Raw genomic sequence first — 11,493 nt, forward strand, 5'->3', positions numbered from 1 at the left:
CGAGAACAATGGACTAACGAAAAGGGCTGCCTATTCAGCGGATAGTACAACATTTGTAATGATAGTGATATCTTCTTTCAAGAGAAACTCATGATAAACAGTATTGACATAAAGGTTAGGATGGTTCCCTGTAAAGACGAGTTCTGCCTTATGGGGTGTGGAAAATGTTCGCGTAAAAACTTCTCAGAGTCTGGTATAACAGTTGATTATTTCAAGTTTAATTACGAGGATCTACAGGAACAATTGCTTTCACAAAACAGAGACCAACAGAGTAGTATAAGTACAGAGACCAACAGAGTAGTGTCATAACCATTGTTCTTATTAAATATTATGGCTTCTAGCTCTTTAAACTCCTACTTGTCAGCTGGCAGAATGTTATCTCTAATGCTATGAGATACATACAAAACGTCAAGTCATCATACTAAATAGGAAAACAAGATAGAACCATATACTGCCATGGGAATGTGTGTTATCATTTGCATATGTGACAGAATTCAGGAAACTGGGCTTAAGTCGCATGTTACTACTTTTCAGGTGATCCGTTTGTAAGATAAAAAACGTGTTCTGGGACATTTTTGTGTCATTTGTTCTCACTGTTCATGTACACCACACCACTTTGCATGAGTTTTATGTTACGGGTCTCTGTACCATCCACCCTTGACTGCTAGGGCCACAGGGTTCGTAACATAACTCAAAACATTCCTTTTCCAAGAAATGAAAAAGGTGCAGTGCTCTCTTCATTCTTTCTGGAGCTGTGTATCACACCGTTCCCCAACCAGGGGTGCCGGGGGTGAAGTGCGATGCACATACTATTTAATGCAGGACTGATGGCCTTTAGCACATTTGTAATATAGGCTATCTGTTACATTCTAAATGTAATTTTAATAGTACCATCCTTAACTGGGAAATTCTCCACATTAATGAATAACTTCTATCACTTAAACAGACTGAGTCACTCAATGCAGTCCAGCATCCAATACAGATTATAGGCTATTTATGTTTCATATGACCAGTATGTGGAAAACAATGAGTTTTTCTTTTCCCATGGAAACCCCTGCAATTATGCCAACTGACATGTCATTCAACACAATGCTGCTCATCTCCTTCAGTTGGGAGTAGGGCTGGTTCAGGGGTATGGGGATGGACAGACAGGGAGTAGGGCTGGTTCAGGGGTATGGGGATGGACAGACAGGGAGTAGGCCTGGTTCAGGGGAATGGGGATGGACAGACAGGGAGTAGGGCTAGTTCAGGGGTATGGGGATGGACAGACAGGGAGTAGGGCTGGTTCAGGGGTATGGGGATGGACAGACAGGGAGTAGGGCTAGTTCAGGGGTATGGGGATGGACAGACAGGGAGTAGGCCTGGTTCAGGGGTATGGGGATGGACAGACAGGGAGTAGGCCTGGTTCAGGGGAATGGGGATGGACAGACAGGGCTGGTTCAGGGGTATGGGGATGGACAGACAGGGAGTAGGCCTTGTTCAGGGGTATGGGGATGGACAGACAGGGCTGCTGAGCCTAGAGCTGTATCTGTTGGGCCTGGCACCAGGCAGGGGCAGGAACAACCGATTTAGTATCAATAGTTTGATAAAGGTTTACCTACATTGATTAAATGTTGACTAAAAGAGGAATGAAATGTAAACACTGAGAATTTTCTGTGGAGGTATTAAGTATCTAATGTTAAGGGAGCAAAAGTAGCTTATTTCACTATGGACTAAGCTTAGACTACGCTAACTTAATTTCCACCACTCACTGACTACACCCACCTTCTTTATATTGTCACCCTTGACTTTCTCCTGTGTTTTCTTTTTGTTTTAGGAAACCAGAGCAGTGGAGACAGTAGTGCAGTGGAGACAGTAGTGCAGTGGGGACAGTAGTGTAGTGAGCACAGTAGAGCAGTGGATACAGTAGAGCAATGGGGACAGTAGTGCAGTGGGGACAGTAGAGCAATGGGGACAGTAGTGCAGTGGGGACAGTAGAGCAGTGGGGACAGTAGAGCAGTGGGGACAGTAGTGCAGTGAGGACAGTAGTGCAGTGGGGACAGTAGTGCAGCGGGGACAGTAGTGCAGCGGGGACAGTAGTGCAGTGGGGACAGTAGTGCAGTGGGGACAGTAGTGTAGCGGGGACAGTAGTGCAGCGGGGACAGTAGTGTAGCGGGGACAGTAGTGCAGCGGGGACAGTAGTGTAGCGGGGACAGTAGTGCAGCGGGGACAGTAGGGCAGTATATCATTTTCACTTACCCTCGCTAACTGTCACTAAGAGATAATAAAAAAATATGCGATTGTTCCAGAATATTTTTTTTTTGTTATGCAGAAAATATGGGAAGAAATTCAAAGAATACCTGTTAAATTACAAAAACATGTTGGTGGTGGATTGTGTAATCACGAATTCTAAAATGGAATGATAAATTCCTTAAAGATGGTCTTGAAAGAATTTAAGGAGAAAGAAAGTGTTAGGGCATCAGCTGAACAAATGACTGTATTGGATAAGTTAATAAATTTAAATAAAAGACTTGAAAAGTTGAAAAAGGAACTATAGACACTCATAGCCCATTGAAATAGAAACCAGGATCATGTAACTATTGTGGAATCCCTGGCCATTGACAGAATGAGTGTTGCATGAAGAGGAAGAACCAAAAGACAAAGACAGGATGGACAGACAGTTGTAACATGAGACATTCTGGCCACATGACGAGCAGTGGCAAGCAAAGATCTCCCATGTATAGAATCCAGGAATCAAAGATGGAGGATTTCATTGGTGATACCTAGAACAGACGTGAGCTTATATAATCATTGATTATAAGTTCTAAATCTATTTCCAAAAATGTATTGTTGTGACGACTGCGCCCTCTGCTGCCTCTCCTCCCCCTGCAGCAGGCAGGCTCTCAAAGGGCATAATTTTGGAGAAAGCTCATTTCAGCTGCCTGTGTCCGGGATCTTGTCCTTTCGGTCATGACCCAAAGCTCATGACCATAGGTGAGAGTAGGAACGGTAAATCGAGAGCTTCGCCTTACGGCTCAGCTCTTTCTTCACCACGACAGACCGATACATCGACCGCATTACTGCAGAAGCTGCACCGATCAGTCTGTCAATCTCCCGTCTCATCCTTCCCTCACTCGTGAACAAGACCCCTAGATACTTAAACTCCTCCACTTGAGGCAGGCACTCTCCACCAACCTGAAGTGGGCAAGCCACCCTTTTCCGACTGAGGACCATGGCCTCGGATTTGGAGGTACTGATTCTCATCCCCACCGTTTCGCACTCGGCTGCAAACCGTCCCAGTGCATGCTGAAGATCCTGGTTTGAAGGGGCCAACACGACAACATCATCTGCAAAGAGCAGAGACGAAATCGTGTGGTCCCCAAACCTGACACCCTCCGGCCCCTGGCTGTGCCTAGAAATTCTGTCCATACAAATTACGAACAGAACCGGCAACAGCCCTGCCGGAGTCCAACATGCACTGGGAATAAGTCTGGCTTACTGCCGGCAATGCGGACCAAGCTCCTGCTTCGGTTGTACAGGGACCTGACAGCCCTTAGCAAAGGACCCAGGACCCCATATTCCCGAAGCACTCTCCACAGGATGCCGCGAGGGACACAGCGTGCAACCGTATGTGCTCAGTGTGAGCCAGATGGAAGCGGCTAGGTGTTGTGGTTTCCACGCCTGAGCCGTCCTGTGGGCACTTATCTCTTAGTGAGGTGGGTGACAGGCAGGGAATACATCTTGGGCTCGCTCGCTTTGCCCTAAACCAATAGAAGTGAAGCCCCTATGGGCAAAGCTTCACGATATAGGACGATGGTTACTTTCGTATCCCCAGTTCTATGAGTGGAGCGTCGCCCATAGGCTTCATGCTCTGACCTGTCACTGACTACTTTTCTCGTGAAGAAAGGTATGTCGGGAGGCAGATTGGGGTGTGAGCACCTCTTTTATAGCCATGGATTAGAGGTGCTATTTGCATATTAAAATTTTCAGTGAGTTCCTATTGGCAGAGAGGTAAACCAATAGGAGCGAAGCCCCTATGGGCGACGCTCCACTCATAGAACTGGGGTTACGAAAGTAATCATCGCATCAGTGTCGAAAACTGTATGGGCAGGCAAATATGCTGGCACGCAAATGTGCACCGCTGAAATATCACTATTCAAAACATATTGCACTCCAATGTATACTGCCCACTTGTGGTGTATTTTCACTGAGTCGAAAATGAAGTGGATTACAATGATGCACTGAGAATTGTGCTTAAAATTCTTAGGTGGAGTAGTGCCAGTGAAATGTAAGTATACATAAACGTGTCATCCATGTATGAGTCATCCATAAATGTGTCAACCATACATGTGTCATACATAAATGTGTCAGATGTGTGTTACACATAAATTCGTCATGTGTCATACATAAATGTGGCATACGTGTGTCATAGGTGTATGATTACATTTGCAAATATTTATGCCATAATGAACAGCATTATGAACAGCAGACAGAACAGCAGGAGGAAGAATTGGTTAACACACTCACCAGTTAACCAGTGTGTGCTGTATGTTAGTTAACACACTCACCAGTTAACCAGTGTGTGCTGTATGTTAGTTAACACACACACCAGTTAACCAGTGTGTGCTGTATGTTAGTTAACACACTCACCAGTTAACCAGTGTGTGCTGTATGTTAGTTAACACACTCACCAGTTAACCAGTGTGTGCTGTATGTTAGTTAACACACTCACCAGTTAACCAGTGTGTGCTGTATGTTAGTTAACACACTCACCAGTTAACCAGTGTGTGCTGTATGTTAGTTAACACACTCACCAGTTAACCAGTGTGTGCTGTATGTTAGTTAACACACTCACCCCTTGGTAGCCTATGGGGCTTTCGGCCGGATTTCACTAGTGGGACATTTTGGGTCCTAGATTCATTTCTGTAACAGATACAACCTATTATGATGTATCCTTTTAATAGCAACCCCTCTGGCTACAATAAAAACACATAAAAACAGACTTCTGGGTCACTATTTATAAAACTCATCTGTTTGAAAGGCAAAACAATTGTTTTCGGAAAACATTTCTGCCATTCAGCATCAAGATTTTTTTTTGAAAGCATTATGAGATTTTGTGTCAATGGTATTTCCTCATACTTTCATGCCTTTACTATCAAATTACACTGTAATTGGGTTGAAAATAATGAAAAATAATATAATAGAAGGTAAAAAATATAGGCACCCCCCAAAAATTTGGTTCTTCTACCTAGAAATAAAACATTATGAAATAAATAAGATTGAATGTAAAAACCCATGTAATAGGTGTAATGACTCAAAACGGCCAGCAGATGGCAGCACTAGATCGCTAGTTACGTTTGGACTTATATATTTTATAAACTCAGAAAAATTACCAACTTCTTCCCAAAAACTCAAGAACATCCCCCAACTATTTTGACTAAATATTAATTTTTATATCTTATATATAATACAAACGATGTATTATGGTTCAAAACATCATATATAGTGATGTACACGCTTGTAATATTTATACTGATGTACAAATGAGCCTTTCTAAGATGAATAGGCAATGTCGTTGCCTGGTGAAAAGTTCTCATAGCAACCCAAACTATACAACTATACAACCCATATTATACACGGAAAACCCCAATTATACACGGAACGCTTCAGGAAAGTGGCTACAAATAATATACCATTGGAATCGGACGATTATGGAGAATCTATTTTTCGAAATATTTATGCAAATTAGCACTGTCCGCGGGATCGCGGACGTCGACCATGAATGGTGTGTGCTGTATGTTAGTTAACACACTCACCAGTTAACCAGTGTGTGCTGTATGTTAGTTAACACACTCACCAGTTAACCAGTGTGTGCTGTATGTTAGTTAACACACTCACCAGTTAACCAGTGTGTGCTGTATGTTAGTTAACACACTCACCAGTTAACCAGTGTGTGCTGTATGTTAGTTAACACACTCACCAGTTAACCAGTGTGTGCTGTATGTTAGTTAACACACTCACCAGTTAACCAGTGTATGCTGTATGTTAGTAAACACACTCACCAGTTAACCAGTGTCTGCTGTATGTTAGCTAGCTGGCTGCTCATATGCTGATAACGTCTGTAATACCACGCAGCTGCAATAAACGTACCTAGCCATGGCGCTTGAATAACGTGGTAACCAGCCAGTGGGCAGCGTATTAAACACAGGACTCACGGAATGTTTCACGTTTAGGCAAAACCATTTGGAAGGAGAGGGGTGTTCTGTTTTTCACTTGGGTGACACATTTTCATGTCATGTACTTTTTGGTTATATAACCAGAGAGACTCCTCCCAGCACACCAGGGGTTACTCCACCCAGCACACCAGGGGTTACCAGTGTGTGAAGGAAGCACACCAGACTGTGCTCGCTAAACCTCACCAACATATTTTCAATAAAAGGGTTAAAACTTGCAAGGATTTTTCCAAACCTATTTTTATATTTTGTTTTACATTTATGTTCTAAGGAGAGACATGGTTTATGATGATGATTTATTTATCTGTTACAGTCATTCACTCAGCAAGTTCACTGGACTCTGCATTAGCAATCAAATCAATCTTTTGCAATCAATATTAAAACTATGCACAGTAAGATGTTAATACATCTTAATTTACATTCATAACTTTATCAGACTCAGTGGTCCTTATATTCACCGAAGTATAATTCACACCATTGTAGTTCCCGGTAGATGGGAAGACCAGCTCGCTACCATTCAGGCATGTGACTTTCACTACAGCTGAGTAGGCAAGGTCAATGACTGCTCGTCCCACTGACATCTCAACGGACACGGTCTTCCCTGGAGGGATCTTCACAGTGGCGGTATCTGCTTCTGTTATGGTTTCTTGATTGGACATTGAGGAGGACTGCTGTTGTCCCACGGTCAAGCTCCACCCACCAGACACCTCCACCAGATCTGGGATCCCTGCTTTAACCGAGATGTTGATGGTGGACTCAATCTTATTGGTGGTGGTCCAGGAGGAAGACTTGGTCACGGTCCTGCTGTACTGAACAGTCTGATTTTGAGGCGCAGTGGTGTTGTTGTGAAAAGACACCGATTTTATATATTCTTTTTTTACCTAAAATAAACACACACCCCCACACACACGGACCAAAAATTATTCTTCAGTCATAATTAAGAATCAGTCCAACATAAAAAACTGGTATATTTATGTGTGCTATCTTGTGTATGTTGTTTGTGTTGACCCATATCAAAGTATAATGTTTATTCAGTAGACAGGACACAACAAGTTTTCCTGTATGGAATGCAAAGTGGGCCCACAAGCATTTTACCAGAACAAGTATTTCTTTATTCACCTTGAATAAGCAAGAGAAAGAGGATCATTTTAATGCTGAATAGCGTCTGTAGTTGCTGTTCACAATTTAAATTGGCCCCAAAACACATAGGAGATGAATCTGCTCTTTGAAATATGGGTATAACAGATGATATTGTCAGAGATACTGAAAGAAAAAGGAAAAATTCATGGCAATTTCTGTCATGGACACAACCCCCATAATGCCTCATTTTCGATACAGACGTTTCTATCAGAGTCAACAGTTATGGACTATGAGAACAGATGCTATTCATGCAGGAAATTGATCCCATTTCAGTTGCTTTTCTGAGTGAATAAAGAAATATTTTAATTGAAAGGTATTGGCCCACTGATCCTGCCATATTCTGACTGTCAGAGCTGCACTCACCTGAGGTGTGAACATGGCTAGGTTAGGATAGCGCATGTCGGTTAGCACAGAAGTCCTGATGGGGCTGATGAAGAGGAAGCCCATGGAGTCAATGTCAGCGCCACACCTCCCCTGCAGCCCCAGACAGACCCCAGACCCCACATCTATGGAGTACTCAGTCTTCAGGGGCCAGCTATTCATATGCTGAAAGAACTCCCGGCCCTTACTGGTCCAGATCCTGATGCCACCCAGACGCGTGCCGGCACCGTTCCCCCACAGGGAAAGCTTGGTGATGCGCTCGCCAAGGCTGAACTCAAACTCACTGAAAGTGTTCGCTTCTCCAAAGGTCTTCACACGCCCGTCGGTCAGCTCTGCCCGCACAGCTTTGATCTGCCAACCTTCCACTGCCACTCCAATCTTCTTGAGGGTGGCACCATTGTCCCTTCCAGTGAGTTCAAATGAACCTCCACCTTGTCCACCGATGAGATACAGTAAAGTTGCCATGTTGGGTAACCTGAAACAGAAATGTTCATCATACATTCATGTATCCTCTTACTCCACCCAAAAAGATTCAGACATTTCAATCAGTAAAAGTGTACATGTTATTTACATTAAAATAAATAAAGAACTACCCTCATGAGCAACAAGACAGGAGCATGATACAACATCACATTTATAATTTATTTGATATTATACTCATTGTGTCACATAAGGCATAATAAATGCTTTATAAAAATACCTACATTTAGTAGTTATCTCAAACCTTTCAGTGTTGTCATGTATCCAGCAATATAAAACAATACAGCTAATATATTTTTACCATGCAACACTAAATATTGAGTTGGCTGGGTTGGATCAAACTGCAGTTATACCATAACAGTCAATAACCCTGTCACACTCAGGCCATTCAATCATCTCAGCCCATCAGTGACAGTGGCATTAAGTCTACACTGTTTTCAGACATCCAGTCTAAGGTCTACAAGATCAAATGAAATCTAGTTTTAGCAAGATGGTACAAAATACAACAACCATCAAGCACAAAACTAAATTTGGAAAAAACACTTGTTACTGCAACACTAGAGCATCAACAAAAGAGCATCAAAAATAGAGCATCAACACTAGAGAATCAAAAATGGTCAGTGACCCATTAAAAAAGCAGCTATCTGAATTGCAGGACTTCACTCACCTTTCAACCTGTAACAAGCAAACCAAAAGAGCAGTGTCAGATTGGATTCTCTAGTGCAGAGGTCCTTCAGTAGATGTGGTTTGTAAGTGGAAACACACACCTATTTATACAGATAAAGAGGGTTGGAGGTGAATGTGAACCACACCTTTTTAGGACAAAACACTTTGTTTCTCCAACCTTATTTGGTTTGCAGTTCTATTTTCCTCTTTGTCCACTGGGGGGCAGATGTTATGTGAATAACCTTTCAGTCAAGTCTGCACCCGCCCACAAAGATTCATGATGAAGTTATTATGTATTTCTGAACAAAGATATGCTCATGTAGCATAAATGGAAATAGGTTGAAATTAATTATATAGGTTCTCTTTAGTGTCATTACCTCAGGAATAAAAATTGGCTCCTCCTGGTTCATTAACGAACTTTCACACAATTACCATATGTCCAGTCCCATTCACAGTCTTATACACAATTGCCATATGTCCAGTCCCATTCACAGTCTTATACACAATTACAATATTTCCAGTTGCATTCACAGGTTTAGACACAATTACCATATGTCCAGTCCCATTCACAGCCTTATACACAATTACCATATGTCCAGTCCCATTCACTGTCTTATACACAATTACCATATGTCCAGTCCCATTTACAGTGGGTATAGAAAAGATTCACCTCCCTTTAAAATAATCAAATGTTGTTGCTTTGCAGCCTGAAATGAAGACAGATACTGTTTTTGTTTCATTCAGCTATATTTACTCAGTGCAACTTATAACATCCAAGTGAAAGATATAACACCAACATGTCAGAAAAAAATAAAAACAATCAGTTGGAAAAAGGATCACCCCCTTGTGTCAGTATTTTGTTGAACCACCTTTTGCTTTAATTACAGCCTTTAGTCTGTTGGGATATGTCTCTACTAACTTTGCACATCTAGACGTTGCAATATTTGACCACACTTCTTTGCAGAACTGCTCAAGTTCAGTTACATTTGATGGTGACTGTTTGTGGACTGCGGTCTTCAAGTAATTCCACAGATTTTCAATGGGGTTTAAGTCTGGGCTCTGACTAGGCAATGCAAGGACATTCACCTTTTTCTCCACAGTTTTGCTGTGTGCTTTAGGTCATTGCCATGTTGGCAGGTAAATCTTCTTTCCATTGACAACTTTCTGGCAGAGAACAGCAGATTTTCCTCAAGAATTTGACAGTATTTTGCCCCATCCATTATTCCTTCTATCCTGACAAGTGCTCCAGTCCCTGCTGCAGAGAAAAAACCCCATAACATGATAATACCACCTCCATGCTTTACTGTAGGAATGGTGTTATTTGGATGGTGAGCTGTATCGGATTTTTCGCCAGACATATCGTTTGGTATTGAGGCCAAATAATTCAATTTTAGTCTCATCTGACCATAACACCTTTTTCCACATGACCGTAGAATCTTCAAGGTGCGTTTTGGCAAAGCTCAGTTGTGACTGCATGTGGCCTTTCTTGAGGAGTGGCTTTTTTCTTGCAACCCTCCCATACAAGCCACATTTGTGGAGAATTTGTGATATTGTTGTCACAAGCACACAATGACCAGTCCTTGTCATGAATTCCTGCAACTACTTCAGAGTTGCTGTAGGCCTCTTGGTAGCCTCTCTGACCAGTTTCCTCCTGGCTCTTTCATCCAGTTTGGAGCGACGTCCTGACCCAGGGAGGGTCTGTGTTGTACCAAATACCTTCAACTTCTTAATAATAGACTTCACTGTGCTTCTAGGCACTGATAAAGCCTTTGACATTATTTTGTATCCATCTCCTGACTTGTGCCTGTCCACAACTTTATCCCGGAGATCTTTTGACAATGCCTTGCCACCCATAGTTAATTGTTTTCTTCAGTTGCACCACCAAGGACTGAAATGCTTCAGGAAAAGCTTGTTTCATGCTGAGCTAATCAAAATGACCACAGCTGATGACAGTTGAATGTCAGTTGGTTTTGTGTGCTATTGAGAAGGTGATTAACTACACCTGGTTGGGTTTACAAGTCATTTTTAGGACGGGGGTGATTCTTTTTTCAACTCAGTGATTCTGTTTTTAAATGTTTTCTTTTTCTTTTCTGACAAGTTGGTATTATATCTTAAACTTGGATCTTATAAGTTGTAAATACAGCTGAATAAAACAAAAATAGTTTTTGTCCGTTTTCATTTTAGGCTACAAAGCAACAATATGTGATTGTTTTAAAGGGGGGTGATTCTTTTCAATACCCACTGTACCTGATCATAGAGCAAACCCACTGTACATGTACAACCACGTTTCCAAAAATGTTGGGACGCTGCGTAAAATGCAAAGAAACACAGAATGCATTGAAGTGCCAATCATTTAGTGCCATGTTAACCATTGTGTTGCATCACCTCTTCATTTAACAAAACTCTGCAAGTGCTTTGGAACTGGGGTGGCTAATTTCTGTAGTTTTGAAAGTGAAATGTTTTCCTCTTCTTGCTTGATATTAAGCTGCTCAACAGTTCGGGGTCTCTTTTGGGGTCTTCAATCGTATTTTTCGCTTCATATTGCCACAAATGTTTTCAATGGGTGACAGGTCTGGACTACAGGCAGGCCATTTTAGCCCTTTACTATGGAGTC

At 42.1% G+C, this 11,493-nt stretch overlaps 1 protein-coding gene across 1 annotated transcript; it reads right to left on the bottom strand.

The window, feature by feature from the left end:
• Nucleotides 1-6,499: 6,499 nt before the first annotated feature.
• Nucleotides 6,500-8,955, bottom strand: LOC105009886 (natterin-like protein). The gene is given in 3 exon segments (NM_001304172.1): nucleotides 6,500-7,093; nucleotides 7,716-8,208; nucleotides 8,881-8,955. Coding segments are annotated over 2 exon segments (954 nt in total). The 5' UTR covers nucleotides 8,199-8,208; nucleotides 8,881-8,955; the 3' UTR covers nucleotides 6,500-6,622.
• Between the last annotated feature and the right edge of the window lie 2,538 nt (nucleotides 8,956-11,493).

Source organism: Esox lucius, chromosome 20 (genome assembly GCF_011004845.1).
Source record: "Esox lucius isolate fEsoLuc1 chromosome 20, fEsoLuc1.pri, whole genome shotgun sequence".
Lineage (NCBI taxonomy): Eukaryota > Metazoa > Chordata > Actinopteri > Esociformes > Esocidae > Esox > Esox lucius.